The following is a 16376-nucleotide window of genomic DNA, read 5'->3' on the forward strand; positions in this document are numbered from 1 at the left end:
GTGCCCTTCCCGCGCTGCTGCCCCCCCCCCCCAGCACTAATTTAACACTAGAGGATGATCACTTCCGAGGCAGTCTCTGCCTACAGTTAGTTGGAAGCCGCTGTGGCCGTTTACCTGACCCGACTTCCTTCTTCCCCATCAATAAAAAAAAATTGTCGGGGGGCAGTGGGCCGCATTGCCTGGGGCTCCGGGCCGCAGGTTGGACATGCCTGCTCTAGAGCTTCCTCCAAGGAGCGAGCCAAGAACAGGGCTTTGCTCTCTTTATCACGTGCCTCCGCTTCTGCACGGTTGCGTTCTTCTGCATATTTTGCAGACACAGTCTTCTCCTCACCAAGCATCCGATCAAACTTCTTTTTCACATCTTCAACATTCTCTAATGAACCAACGCTTTCTTCCATGCGTTTTTTCATATCCGCTATCTGAGCTTGCAGTGTTGAGACTTGCTCTGATAGGTTTTTCTTTGCTTCCTCCTCCTCTTTTAATTGTTCCAGGAAGCCATTTTTCTCATCTCCATTTGTTTGAGCTTTGTGCTAAAACTCAGCCTTTGACACCTCTCTTCCTGTAAGAGTTCCTGCGTGTCTTGCAGCTGCGATTCCAAGATAGAAAAATCTTTGGCAATTTCTCTAGATTTGCTGTCTGCTTGAGAAAGCTGATTTGTGACATTGTCCAACTCAACCTGCAGTCGGTTTGCCTTCTCTGACAGCTTAGCACACAATCGGTCACCTTCTGACATTTTGACTTGCAATTCCTGCAGCTGTGCCTCTACTTTTTTTCTCTTGTGTTCAGAATCTCCTTTTCCCTGCATAAGAGCCTTCACCTCATTGGCTAGTTTCTGGGAATGAGACTGTAATTCTGCCACACAGGCTTCTTTCTCCTTTAACTGCTGCTGGACATGTTGGGATTCATCTTTCCAACTTTCACAGTCCGTACGTAATTCATCTACCACATTATTCAAGGTGGTGGGCTCATACACAGTACTCAGTAATTTAGCCTCTCTCTCACTTTTCTCCTTGTCGCTGAGAGACAATGTCGTTTTCAGACAGACATTCTGTTCCTGCACCCCCTGCAGGTCTATTTTTGTAGCTTCCAAAGACTGAAGACTTTTTTCCAGCTGATTACGCAACTCCAACATTTCACCCATACTTTGCTTCTGCAAAGTCTGAACTTCAATTTCCTTTTCCATGAGAATGGTATCTTTCTCCATTATAGTCTCTCTACATTTTTGCAACTCAGAAAAAAGAAGAGCAGTCGATTCTTCCCACTGTAACACCTGAGCCTGCAAGTTTCTATGCTCCATCCTAAGCAACTCCAGGGCGTGTTCCTTTTCTTCCATTTTCCGTTGCAAGGCATCCAGCTCAGCCCTGCACACATACTCGGTTTCCTCCAAACCGATTGCCTCCATTGGCTGCTGGCGTCTGTTTCCAGCTTGCCATGCTCTCTTGGTGAGCCTTTTGTTGAGCTGCAAAGCTCCGCTGAAAATCCACATTTGCCTGAGTGTTGCTAGGGACAACAACCTTTCTCTTTAGCAGACTTTGTTCCGGCATGGATGGGGCTCGTTCAGGCGGTAACATCCCCTCCATCCATAGAATTCGTTCTCTCATTTCAGCTATCTTTGCATCTTTCAGGCGTTTTGATCGCCCCATCTTCAATAGCTCCACAATACATTTTTCACAGTCCAGCAAAAAATTTTGAGACCACTGTCTCTTTAAAACTAGTAGTTTTTCTCTCTCTTGCAGGATCTCCTTTCCTGCACACACAGTTTGTGCAGTCTCATGCACCAGACAAAGTTCATCAAAAATTTTGAGACCACTGTCTCTTTAAAACAAGTAGTTTTTCCTCTCTTTCAGGATCTCCTCTCCTGCACACATAGATTGTGCAATCTCATGCACCAGACAAAGTTCATAGAACATATGCACTTCTTTGCAGGGATCTCTGCTTCTGCCCAATGCATACCTCCACCATATGTGGGATTGATTAGCTTGGTGGTGGGTATGGATGACCCCTTGGGGGGATTCGTTACACAGGGAGATAGCCGAGAAGTGGTTGCAAACAACAGTTTGGTTTATTCATGCAATTTTCTTCACACAAGTGCAAGCCTCAAAACATCAAAATAAAAATAAAACACAAAATAAATCCTTGCCACTGTGGGCGGCTACCTTCTCACCTTTTCACATACAGGAACCTACCTACGGAGTCTGTCTCCAACCTACTGTTGGGCAAACTTTGCTGATCCTACAGCAGACACTCAATAGTCCATTTATTTTCTCTTCACATAACAAATGTCCATTGAACATGTCCCTTTTGCTCTTCACATTGAACATGTCCCTTTGTTTGTCTCTTCACACAACATATGTTCATTTAACATGTCCCTTTTCCTCTTCACATTGAACATGTCCCTTTGTTTGTCTCTTCACATAGCAAACAGTTCATTTATTTCTTCCACATAGAAATAGTCCAGACCTCACCTTGAGTAGTCTTCACACTTTTTACCCTCCTCAGCGCACATCGCTCCAGGAGGTCTTCTCCCATGCTCACACAGCATCGGGAGGCACACATCTGACTGTCCTCCTCTCCCCAGCTTCACACAGCGTCAGGAGGCAGCAATCCTTCTCCCATGCTCACACAGCGTTGGGAGGCACACATCTGACTGTCCTCCTCTCCCCAGCTCACACAGCGTCAGGAGGCAGCAATCCCTAGACTTCCTCTGGACAAATCACAGAGGCCCCAACTTCCTCATTCCGAACAGCTGAAGTCTGTTCACCGTCCTTAGACAGTTCTGGCTACCTTTGCAGCCGACACCCTATAGTAATTGGTGAATTTTCTAAACCAGGTGGAAATGTATCTCCTGTCTGTGACTACATCCACAGATTTACCTGACTTCCTGTCACAATATATAAAATTACTACAGTGCAGCTGCAATAAACTCCTCCTGCCGCAGATTAGTGGCATCATTCACACCTCAGCACTGTGATAAGATGCAGGATACAAACTTACGACATGCAGAACTTTCAGCACATTAAGAAGAGAGAGCAATGAAAAGCATATCAATGGAGTCACCTGTCTACCACTTCAATGCTGAAAACATTTAGGCTTGATTCACACTAGTGCAACTCCAAAACTACATGATTTTGATGCGACTTTTCACTCTCTGGCACACAAGTCGCAAGAAAAAGTTGCATCAAAGTAGTACAGGAACCTTTTCAAAGTTACTGTGACTTTAAGTCACATACATTGGAACAGGTGCCGTTGAAACTAATGAGCTGCAACTTTGTGTCCAAGTGACCAGACAAGTGACAATGCCACAAATGACAAGCGGCACTTGTGTGAACATAGTCTTACAGTGAACCTTCTTTTTCACCTATATTGTGAATGAAAGCAATTTCATTACCCAAAGCGATGTTTTGTGTTCTCTTCACAGGTCTTCCAGCTTCTCTAAATGAGCTCCACCTGGACCACAACAAAATTCAAGCTGTTGAAATGGGAGATCTTAGTACATTACCTAATTTATACAGGTAAGAAAATAAACAGGGTGACAAGTTTAGAATAAAAGCAAGGATGGAAGGCTGACTATTTCTCATACCTGTGTTCATAATGCATTATTATTTCTCCAAAAGGTAAAATTAGTTCTAGGCAGGTCTTTTTTTTTTCTCAGGGAATAAGTGCAGGTACTCCCACATTCCTAGTCCCCCCTTGTCTCTGCCCCCTATCTATCTCCCGGGACTGTCCCTTGGTGTCACCCTCTACCCACCTCCCAGTACCACCCCTTTTAGAAAACCAAGTTCATTTTGTGGTGCAAAGTAATTTGTATGGAATTTGTTAATGATAACAAGACAGGCAGTAAAATAGGTCCTCTGCAAGAACCCCCCCCAGCAGTAATAATTTCCCCCCAGCAACAATAGTCGTCCCCCCACCAACAATAGTCATTGCAGGGCTTTGTTTCAATGTTTTTGAGTTGCCCTTCTGATGTCTGGTGGGGTAGTAATAAAGGAGTAGAAAATGTGGAAATAGCACATATCCACAAAATTAACAAAGCATAAGCAGGGAGTTGTTTGTACTGCAGGTTCTCAGGTGCAGATTCCTGTCCAGCAAGGAGAACAGTAGTGACATCATCAATTTCCACTACAAATCGGTAAAGACCAGTCATCAGTTGCAGCCTTACATGTGTTCATAATGCAAATACACAGCTGTGAGGCTGCAGCATAGGTGTGCGCAGCCTATTGCATTAGGGTGTGCACCCCAAAGTTTAAATACACATGCATGTGTTTGCCTACATGTATATGGCCCCGGTACATTACTCTCCCTGCTGGCAAAGTGAAATAGAAGTGTGTGGCACTTCTCTTATGGCAGAGCAGGTCCGAGGGAGATCTTTCCCATCTCCTCACTGGCAAACAGAGCGATAATGCTAATGTGCCCTAGGTGATTAGGGTGTGCCCAGGCACACCCGGCACACCCTGTGCGCACGCCTATGGGCTGCAGGCTAGGGTTGCCACCTGGCTGGTAATAATGGGACTTGTTGCCCATTTATTATTAAAAAAATAAGGATTGTAATACCAGATGTTTTTTCAGAAAGTACTCTAGTCTATTGTAGCCGCATTAGTGCCCAGGCAAAGAAAGTTCTGCTTAGGCACACTTTACCATCTCTAGATGTTGCTTCCTCACCTGTGAATCTATATTACGGAGCTCACTAGCTCAAGCTCCAATTTACAGTTACAAACAAAGAGTCACATCATGTCTCCTCCCCCTTACTCCCTTACTATTTTTAATCAGAGACAAAAGTTCCTGAAAAGAAACAACTTGTATTGTGATTTTTTTAAAACCCATAGTGCTTTGGGAATCTTGTGTCAAGGCTGAACCCTATCTTGAATGTTTAATTCTTAGACCAAGACTGTATACTGTATACTGTATATTTGTGTGCTTGTTTGGTAAAACCAATAGTAAATACATAAAACAGTTTAAAAAATATATAAAATATAACCTATTATAGTTTCCCTTTAACACAACACAACTTCTTTGTAGAGGATTTTTACTTTCTGCTCTCATACAAGCAGTATACAAGTAGAATTCTGATTAATTTCTCTTGGGGACATATTGGCTATGTCCACCTAGAGATCAACAAACAAAGGTCATGAACAAATTATTTTTACCACTTCTTTTGGCAGAAAAATGCTCATTTTTACATTAACGAATCCAGATTGCCTTAATCAGGAAAACAATGCCTCTTAAAGTACAGAGTTTTAGATAAACTACTCCTAAAGCAATATACAAATGAGCAATAACTAAATAATCACATCCTTGTTTCCTTCCCACAGTCTCTGTTCTCAATTAATGACTGTGCTACAAGTATGAATTCAATTTCTGGATCACAGTGTAGTCTCCTATGATATCTCCAAATCCAGATATCATAGCTCCCCCTCTAGATGACTCTCCATCTCTGACCTTTGTTTAACCACTTACCTACAGTGCACTTTCACCCCCTTCCTGCCCAGACCGATTTTCAGCTTTCAGCGCTCTCACACTTTGACTGAGAATTACTCAGTCATGCAACACTGTACCCATTCAAAAATTGTGTCCTTTTTTTCACACAAATAGAGCTTTCTTTTGATGGTATTTAATCACTACTGGGTTTTTTATTTTTTGTGCTATAAATAAAAAAAGACTGAAAATATTGTGAAAAAACGCATTTTTCTTTGTTTCTGTCATAAAATTTTGCAAATTAGTAATTTTTCTTCACAAATTTTGGCCAAAATTTATACTGATACTTATCTTTGGTAAAAATAACCCAAGTAAGTGTATATTATTTGGTCTTTGTGAAAGTTATAGAGTCCACAAGCTATGGTGTGAATCATTGAAAATTGATCACACTTGATCACACCTGATGTACTGAAGGCCTATCTCATTTCTTGAGACACTAAAAAGTCAGGAAAGTACAAATACCCCCCAAATGACCCCTTTTTGGAAAGTAGACATTCCAAGGTATTTAATAAGGGGCATGGTGAGTTTTTTGAAGTTGTAATTTTTTCCCACAATGCTTTGCAAAATGAAGATTTTTTTTTTTATTTTATTTTTTTTTTACAAATTGCCGTATTAACAGGTTATTTCTCTCACACAGCACATGTATACTTGCAACTACACCCCAAAACACATTCTACTACTCCTTCTGAGTATGGCGATACCACATGTGTGAGACTTTTTCACAGCCTGGCCACATACAGAGGCCTAACATCCAACCAGCACCGTCCGGCATTCTAGGAGCACAAATTTCACATATAATTTCCTGACAACCTATCGTACTTTTGAAGGCCCTGGAGCACCAGGACAATGGAAACCCCTATAAAATGACCCCATTTTGGAAAGCAAACACCCCAACGTATAATTTTTGAGGCATAATGAGTCTTTTGAATATGTCATTTTTTTCCACAAGTTTTTGGAAAATGTGGAAAGAAAATGAAAACACATTTTTTTTTACACAAAGCTGTCCATTTATGCAATATTTCTAACACATAGCATGTACATAGCAAAAATTGCACCCCAAAATACATTCTGCTATTCCTCCTGAGTATGGCGATACCACATGTGTAACACTTTTTCACAGCCTGGCCACATACATAGGCTTAACATCCAAGTAGCGCTTTACACAAAGTTGTCCATTTATCCACTTTAAGACTGGGCCTATTTTTGACACTTGGTGTTTACAAGCTAAAATCATTTTTTTGCTAGAAAACTACTTGGAACCCCCAAACATTATATATTTTTTTTTAGCAGAGACCCTAGAGAATAAAATGGAGATCGTTGCAATATTTTTTATCACACCATATTTGCGCAGCAGTCTTCCAAATGCGATTTTTTTTGAAAAAAAATCACTTTTTTGATCTAAAAAATAAGAAAACAGTAAATTTAGCAAATTTTTTTTCCATAATGTGAACGATAATGTTACGCCGAGTAATTAGATACCCAACATGTCATGCTTCAAAATTGCGCATGCTCACAGAATGGCGCCAAACATTGGTACTTAAAAATCCCCATAGGCAACATTTTAAAAATTTCTGCAGGTTACTAGCTTAGAGTTACAGAAGAGGTCTAGGGCTTAAATTATTGCTCTCGCTCTAACGATCGCGGCGATACCTCACATGTATGGTTTGAACACCGTTTACATATGTGGGCGGGACTTGCGTATGCGTTTGCTTCTGCGCGCGAGCTAACGGGGACAGGACGCTTTAATTTTTTTTTTTTTTTTTTTTTCCTATTTATTTTATTTATTATTTTTTTATTTTTACACAGTTTAAAAAAAAAAAATGTTTTGATAATTTTTATTCCTATTACAAGGAATGTAAACATCCCTTGTAATAGAAATAGGCATGACAGGTCCTCTTTATTGTGAGATCTGGGGTCAAAAAGACCTCACACCTCACAACTACACTAAAAAAGAAAAAAAAAAAAAAAAATTGTTGAAAGAGGAAAAAAAAAAAAGCAAAAAAAAAAAGCGGCCCTTTAAACCGGTTGCTAGGCAACATCTTTTGACGTAGCTCCGGTCCTCCAAGACCATAGAGTTGAGTGAGGGCCATCTTGCCCTCACTCGACTTCCTGTCTCTGAGGATCCGGGACCGGATAGTTTTCCCCGCTGCCGGCGGGTCCGGTAAGCTGGGAAAACGTCTGGGACGCGGCAGGAGGGGGGGGGGCACCTCTTCCCCTGCACCGTAAGGGTAATTCCGCGGTGAATCCGCCACTGGGACCACCCTTATCTGAAAGCCGACCGCCCGCCGTTTCAAAAAATACCGGGGTTATGGGGGCTATCTTCTGCCATAACCCCAGTATTTAGCTTTTAATGGCCGACGCATATAGTCGTTAGGCGGTCAGTAAGTGATTGCATGTATATGGCAAACAGGTGACGATGACTGATGGGGTGACAGGTGACGATGACTGATGGGGTGACAGGTGACGATGACGGATGGGGTGACAGGTGATGATGACTGATGGGGTGACAGGTGATGATGATTGATGAGGTGACAGGTGACGATGATTGATGAGGTGACAGATGACAATCACTGACCGGGTGACATGTGACGATGATTGATGGGGTGACAAGTGACGATCACTGATGGGGTGTCAAGTGACGATGATTGATAGGGTGACAGATGACGGTGACTGATGGGGTGACAGGTGACGATGACTGATGGGGTGACAGGTGACGGTGACTGATGGGGTGACAGGTTACGATGACTGATGGGGTGACAGGTGACGGTGATTGATGGGGTGACAGGTGACGGGGCGATGGTCACTGATGGGTGACAGGTGACGGGCGATGGTGCACGGCGGTACTGATGGCAGTCTCTGGTGACCGGTGAACTTTAGGCTACATTCACATGTGAGCGTAGCGATCACGGGCAGAATCACTGCGATTCTGCCCGCGATCCAGAAATCATTGCAAATGGCGGGACGCCTGTGCGTTGCCCGCTGTGCGATGTTGCTGCGATTTCCGCCTGCCGAATCGCGGTAACATCACGCAAACAACGCATGACGCCCCAAAGAAACTCTTGTACTTTTTTGGGCGTCATGCGATGTTTGCGCGATGTTACTGCGATTTGGCAGGCGGAAATGGCGGCAACATCGCACAGCGTTTGGGGTGCTATTGCAAATCACGGGCAACGCACAGGCGTCCCGCAATTTTCAATGATTTCCGGATCGCGGGCGGAATCGCGGTGATTTTGCCCGCGATCGCTGCGCTCACATGTGAACGTTATGGGTGTCAATTTCTGGGCACTGATGAGGTGACTGTTGGGTGACAGGTGACATTGGGGGGGGGCTGGGGACTGTGTGGGGACCTTTATTACTGTGATTTTAGTGTGATTTTACTTTTTACATGTGTACAGAGCAGTAACTCACTATTTCTAGCTCTGCTCCCCTCACACTGGAAACTGTATGAGGAGAGAAGAGCTAGTAACAGTCAGTTACTGCTCTGTGTTTACATTTTGTGATCGGCTGTGAATGGATTCACAGCCGATCACTTAGTAAACAGTCACTGTCAGTGACTGTTTACTACCGCCGGTGACAGCTGTGTTCCTACGGAACACAGTGCCACCGACATGACCGCGCTGCGCGCTCCCGATCGCGCATGCGCGGTCATCTCCCGGCCGCCTCCATTGTGATCGGCTGTGTCATTGGAACACAGCCGATCACGTGGGAAACAGCCATGCCTATTGGCTGTTTCCCCCCTGCCGGTGACCGGCTGTGTCCCGGGGACACGCCGACACCGGCAGTGCACGGCGGCGCGCCCGCGATCGCGCGCCTGCCGTGCATTTACTGGGTCACGTCATATGACGTCCGCCCAGGATAATAGCCGCACCGTCCCGCCGTCATATGACGGCGGGCGGGCGGTAAGTGGTTAAATGATAATTAAACCCAAGAAAAAAAACATACTGTAGCTAAAGCATTCCCTAGATATGGTGGCTTTATTCGTTTTCTCTTTTTCTGGTGTAGAACAATTTTATCAAGTACAGAAAATACTTGTTGGTCTTGTCCAGTGGTCTCCAAACTGTGGCCTGGGGCCAGATGCAGCCCTTTGCTTGCTTTTATCTGGCCCTTGGGGCACTATTTTCCAATGACACCAATGATGGGGCACAATTCCTACCAATGACATCAATAAAGGGGCACAATTCCTCCCAATGAAACAGAAACCGATGATGGGCCACAAGTCCTCCCACTGACACTAATGATGGGGGATTGTATACTCCCACTGATTTTGGAACATTTTGTACTCCAATAGCCACAGTCCAGTCCCCCTAAAGTCTGAAGAACAGTAAACTGTCACTTTGTTTAAAAAGTTTGGAGACCCCTGGTCTTGTCTATAGGCGTAACATTGAGCATGTGCCCTGTAAAGAGGAAAACAAGGCATTGTCTGTGATATTTCTCCTGGAAAAAAATTCTCCTGCTCTGGATAGAGTGGGGAGGGGTTGGAATTTTTCTCAGGATTTTTGCTTTGGAGGCATTTTTGCACCTTATGCCATAATGTGTTAGTATGCACCGCATATTAGCTCATTATGGCCGACTTAGCTGTCAAACAATGCTGTCGACAATTCAACTGGTCACCGGAGCTTCCATCTTCTCCCGGTCTTCCTTCTGGGTCTTTTTAGCCACTTGAATGCAGACACTAGTTTGCATGCGTAGCTTAGACTATATTTATGGCACCTGCTGTGTGCCATGGTGATGCAACTCCTGTGCGCATGTGCCAGAGTGGCAGCAATGCGACCTGATCATTCAAGAATTTTGGAAGAAGGACCAGGCGAAGATGGAAGCACCCAGAATTAGCAGGAGCCATGACAGCCCAGTGCTGGAGGGCTCCGTTTGACAGGTACATGTACTGTAAGTCTGTCATAATGTGGTACATATTAGAACATAATTATGAATTTTCTGTTTATTTTCTTGGAATTCATCTTCCCTTACAGTTAAAATGTAAGTTCTTTTAAGGCATTTTAAAGGATGTTGGCTATGTAAGTAACAGTCTTGTTCTTTGAATTTTCCTAGGTTAGGACTGGGATACAATAACATCAGACAGGTGGAAAATGGAAGTTTGTCCTCTCTGCCCATTCTAAGGGAACTTCACCTCGACAATAACAAGCTCGCTAAAGTGCCCCCAGGACTGCCAGACCTGAAGTTTCTACAGGTGAGAATGGTACCAATACATGAAATATCTACTTTACTTACAGTAATTGAAAATTCAAATATACTGTATTATAAACACTATGCAACCCTATTAAATCCCTTTGAAACTAACAGATCTATTTTAAATGAAAATCCAAGTCTGGCCTAGGAAAAAAATAATTCTCCCAGCTACCAAAAACAGGAGCTCTGGCTTCCAACATTCACCTCCACTTCAGTGGTGTCCCCTGCAGACTCACAACTCAGTAGCAGTCCTTTTCTATCTTGAATGACACTCAACATCATTTAGCCCAATTCCTGTGAGCCCAGAGCATCAAGGAGCCATCCAATCAGGGTATGCTATTAGGTTGCCCTTGACTAGCAGGAGCAGACTGTAGAGAGCATCACCATGTCACATGGCTCCACTCTCTGCAGCATTCAGGAACCATCTACTGCCAGAGATAGAAGAGAATATAGAGGACCCAACCGCAACCTTTAAAATAAAGTATGAACACACAAAAAGAAAGAAAAAAAAAGGTCATGTATGTTCTGTTAAAGACAGGCAGGGTTGGGGGTGGTGTAGGTGTCACCAAGCCCAGAGATGGACCTTAAAAAAATCCAAGTACATTGTCTACAGACACAAGAGTGACTAGGTCAACTACCAAAGGAGGTGAGCACCCTCCTCATCCCCAATGTCATCCCCCCACACCACCCTATTTTTGCCCCCACAAATCCTCTTTTTTTACTAGGACCCTTGCACAGCAACCAATGATGCTTGCTCCCTGCTAAAGTCCTAGCAACCAAGAATGCTGTGCATCATAATGAATAGCGCATGTGTGGGAGTTTGAGAGCTTGCTGCTGTGATGGTGTGGGTGAGCAGTAACAGCTGGGAGTGTCTTAGCAACATCCTAGCAACAAGGCAGAAGGAGGGGGTGCCATCTTTGAGTTTTCAGCCAGGCTTCAGGAAATACGTAGATTGCCTATAGCTAGAGAAAGTGCATTATACAACTTTATTCAAAGCTGCACTATTTGCTTCTATCTACAGGTGACCCTTACCTGCATACACTTTAAATCATACAGGCATTGAGCAGCACAAAAGAAGAGCACCCAACCATAGTCACTTGTTACCCACTATTCCTCCTGGGCTATGGGACTGTGAATTTGGGGTGATTCATTGTTCACTAAAAAAAGTTACTACCACTGCCATTCAAAGGATCCCTTATATATATCTATCTATATATATATAGATAGATATATATATATAGATATATATCTATATATCTATCTATATATATATATATATATATATATATATATATATATATATATATATATATATATATATATATATATATATATATTTTCTAAAATGATGTGGAGAGGAAGGTGGTGGTGTCACAATCTTCATCTTGTCCAATCAGCAATTGCCCCTTTATGAAAAAAGTACAAAGTATTTATGAATGATGGCACTGTGGAGCGGTCAACCCCCTGTGGTTAGTGTGCAGGGGGTAAGCCATTTGGCACAGGACCTGGAAGATCATAGCTATTCCAGTGGCGCCGACTACTACAGTGATTTCCAGCTTCCCCAGTGGTCCATCAGGTATGGGTATGAGTAATGTGCCAAGCTGGACCAATGTCCAGTTAAACTTTAAGTCAAAGACAAATTTCTTGTATGGCTCTACATACTTAGCCAATAAGAAATTGGCTAATTTTTCTGCAAATCCTCCAAGTAAATGTTTTTTTCATTTCTCTTTGCTAGGTTGTATACCTCCACTCCAACAACATCACCCAGGTGGGCGTCAATGACTTTTGTCCAACAGGTTTTGGGGTGAAACGCGCTTACTACAATGGAATCAGCCTCTTCAATAACCCAGTGCCCTACTGGGAGGTGCAACCTGCCACTTTTCGCTGTGTCACCGACCGCTTGGCCATCCAGTTTGGCAATTACAGAAAGTAGAACTGTGCGAAGACAACAAATGTAACCAAAGACAGAAGATAAAGAGAATGAAATGAAGAGAACTGTTCAAATCAGACTAAAAAGCATTAAAAAAAAATTATATTGATTAAATTAGTCCAATGATGCTCCATGAGAGGGTGTGTAAAACAGTCACTAAACTCCATGCTTTAGGTATTTTTCCTGTTCTGCCTATCCTATGGCATAGCTGTCTAAAGAGCCAGGAAGGTAGCCAGTAGCTGCACTAAACTTTTATAGTCACAGTTCTATATCCCAGTTATTGATAAGCTTATTAGTCAACATGTACAGTAGGTCTCCAGCTGTTGAAGCAGAGCTCCCAGCAAGCTTGATGACTGGCTGAGCCAGAGTGGGGCTGGAAGGAGGTGTTACCCTCTAGTAACCAGTCACCTTCCAGCTATCATTTTTAGACAAGTTGGAATATGAAAGCTGAAGCTGTATTGGTTGCTTTATGACATTCTTACATTTTTTTTCTTTCCTCTCTTACCTTGTCCACTGGGTTGTCCTTAAAATAAAAATAAAAATATTCACACACCCTGCTCTGATCCACCAAACCACTGCTGCATGCCAGGTCCTGTGCATGCCATTTTCGTTTATGACATCATCAGAAACCAACTGTCTTTTCTTGGTTCAAGTAACCGCCTCCTGATGATGATCGTCCTCTGGCCGCTGTGTTGAAGCGGACGCCCCCTAGGATATGTGGCATGCATATCCCAGGAGACATGGGGAGCATAGAAGAGACACCATTCTTGCCTTTGTTCATCGGGAACTGTCTGTGTCTTTCTGGATCAGAAATCCAGCTCCCTGATGACGCCCACCAGGCCCATCCTCCTCCAACCGCTATGTTGAAGCTGATGCTTCCTAGGCTGTGTGGTGTGCATTTGTCAGGAGACTTCAGGTACAGAGGAGACTTCACTCTCGCCTATGTTTATAGGGAGCCAGCTGTCTCCTCCTGGTTCAGGCAGCCTCCCCCCTGATGATGCCTTCCTTCGACTGCTTTGCTGAAGCCTCCTCAGGTATGTGGAGTGCATATCCCAGGGGGCTTCAGGAGTACAGATTTAATTCTCACCTATGTTCATCAGGAGCTGGTTGTCTCTTCCTGAATCAGATAACCATCACCCTAATGACATGCCACAAGGTCCATCCTCTTAATACCGCTGTAGTGAAGCTGATGCCCCGGGACATGTGGTGTGCATATCCCAGTAGGCATCAGGAGTACAGGAGATATCATTCTCACCTGTGCTCATTGGGGGAAAGCTGTCTCAGTGGTAGCTGGCTCCCTGATGATGTCCGTCAATGCAGCCCTCCTCTGGCCACTGTGTTTGAAGCTAATGCCCTTTGGAATGTGATGTGCATGTCCTAGGAGGAGAGAAAATATAATTTCCACTTAAGCAAGAATGGAAATCAGGGTTTGGGGGGGGGGGGGCAGTGGCTGTGCAGTGCAAAAAATGAAAAAAAAAAAAAAAAAGTTAAATAAAACAATACAATAGGGGGAAGGCTTGTATGGATTTGGAATAAAAGTGCTGGTTTTATTACATAAAATTATAATAAATGTGCATAGCTGTCTATCCAGAAAAACTGCATGCAAATTTGTTCGGTGCGAGTGAGGCACAATTGAATGTTCTAAAGCAATATTCTCTGTAGATTGAATGTGTTCATTGTTAAAAAATGTGAATAGGGAAAATACTGTATTACGGCCAGTAGATGGTGCTGAGTAAGACCCAAGTATACTCCTCAGCGCCATCTAGTGGCCATAATGCAGTACATTCCCCATTTACATTGTTTTTCTCAATACATAAAATTCGATCTGCAGAGAATATAGCCTGAGAACATTTGATTTCACATTTGATTTCACCCATTTTGCATAAAATAATTTAAATGCAGTTTTAATGAGTGAATGGCTATGATTTTTATTTTTTTTATAAATAAACCCCTTATAGTCCATTCACACTAATACGACTTGTCAGGCGACTTGTCAGCCTGACAAGTCGCGGTCCGTGGCAGTCCATTGTGTGGTACGGGAACCGTTGTAATAGGAGTGACAAAAGTCGCTCCGACTTAGAAAAAGGTTCCTGTACTACTTCGGGGCGACCTGGAGCGACTTGCATAGACATTCATTCTGTGAAGTCCGTGCTAGTCGTGCCGAAGTCGCGCTGCACGCGACTTCACAGGTCGCCCCCGAAGTCGTGCCGCTTCAGTGTGAACCGGCACTTACACAGTTTGCAACCTAAAGACACCTTTTTTACAATCATTCTATTTTTCATCAATGTCAAGAACACTCCAAATTGCTTTGCAGTGCAAGGCGCTGCAGACCCTCTTGCCTGTGAAAGGGTTATATAAAAAAAAAAAGAAAGCCCATTTCATTATATATTTGCTCATGAGTTCACCCCTGAATAGCCAGTCTTTCAGTTGGGACCATAAAAAGGGATAAAGAGGGCTGCAAAAGTAGGCACAGCACTTTACCTATCATGCAGGACCATGCATATGTTTTTATCACCAGCTTGTAAAAAATAAAAAATAAAAAAAAGTGAGTGAGCATCTTTTTAGTGTGCCTATGTACATTGCTTCCATGGTAAATCGTTGGGTTAACACTGCCACCTAGTGGACAAATGATGGCATTGCTCCGAAGCAGGGTGCTCGCAAATCAGGAATCAAGAGAATAAATGTAAACCGCTTAAAAAAAAATTATATACCTGTTTTTGTAACCACCAGCTTTCCAAAGTTTGTTTTTGCATAAAATAACACAATGTTGATGCATTAAATAAATGTTTTTTGTAGATATACCAAAGCAATAAATCAGCGGTGGACATATTTGTACAAAGTTTGCATTTTATTTTAGAGTTTTATCATCTAAAAGAATGCACAGATATGTTTCTCTATCAGAATTGGAATCTCTAAGGTTAGGTTCACACTTGCAAGCAAAACACGCCACTCTCTAGCACAGTGTTTTTCAACCTTTTTTGTGCAAAGGCACACTTTTTTCATGAAAAAAATCACGAGGCACACCACCATTAGAAAATGTTAAAAAAAAAATTAACTCTGTGCCTATATTGACTATATATAAAGCAATTCTCTTGAATAGGAATCAAATAAACACAAATAAATTATTTTATAATTACTTTATTATGAAATAATAAAGTATTTTATAATTTTTCATATTTCTGTTTACTTACGCGAAACCTGGGCCTGTTTGGCTGAACACAAAGTTGATATTCTGGCTGGAATCGAAGAAAGACACACACGTAGCTCTTCGTCAACAGCTCTCAGTCTCTCTCTGTCTTTAGTTTTTATAGCAATCAGGCTTGAAAAGCTCATCTCACACAGATATGTAGTGGAAAATGGGAGCAATGTCAAAAAAGCTTTGTTTGCCAGAAGGGGGAACTCCTTGGCAGTATCCAACCAAAAACTGTCCAAAGGTAGATCAGTAAATCTTAGCATAGGCGTGTGCACGGGGTGTGCCGGGTGTGCCTGGGCACACCCTAATCAAGCCTCAAACTTGAGGCTCTATCACCTCCGTGCTGCACTGCCTTACCGACCGTGCATTTGTTTCCCTGCCGAGTGCCGATCCAACGTTCCAATCCTCCTACACAGACAGTTACACTATGCGAGCGCCGAGCGGAGCGATATCGCCGCACAGTGTAGGAGGACTCAAGACGGTCGGACATGCTCCTCCTCCAGATACAGTCCCCTGTATCATGCATGGCGCGTTCCGTGACGTCACGCGGAGGCGGAGTCACGGCAACGCAAGGGCGCCGACCGGGTAACTTGGGTT

At 43.2% G+C, this 16376-nt stretch overlaps 1 protein-coding gene across 1 annotated transcript in view; it reads left to right on the forward strand.

The window, feature by feature from the left end:
• BGN (biglycan) overlaps positions 1-13256 on the forward strand; it is a 98414-nt gene extending 85158 nt beyond the window's left edge. Inside the window, exons 5-7 of the mRNA XM_082263027.1 lie at positions 3419-3512; positions 10519-10657; positions 12392-13256. Coding sequence (XP_082119153.1) covers positions 3419-3512; positions 10519-10657; positions 12392-12589 — 431 coding nt within the window. The 3' untranslated portion in view covers positions 12590-13256. The remainder of the gene's footprint in view (positions 1-3418; positions 3513-10518; positions 10658-12391) is intronic.
• Positions 13257-16376: the final 3120 nt, after the last annotated feature.

The sequence above is a fragment of the Pelophylax lessonae genome (assembly GCF_965119305.1).
Source record: "Pelophylax lessonae genome assembly, chromosome: 7".
NCBI lineage: Eukaryota > Metazoa > Chordata > Amphibia > Anura > Ranidae > Pelophylax > Pelophylax lessonae.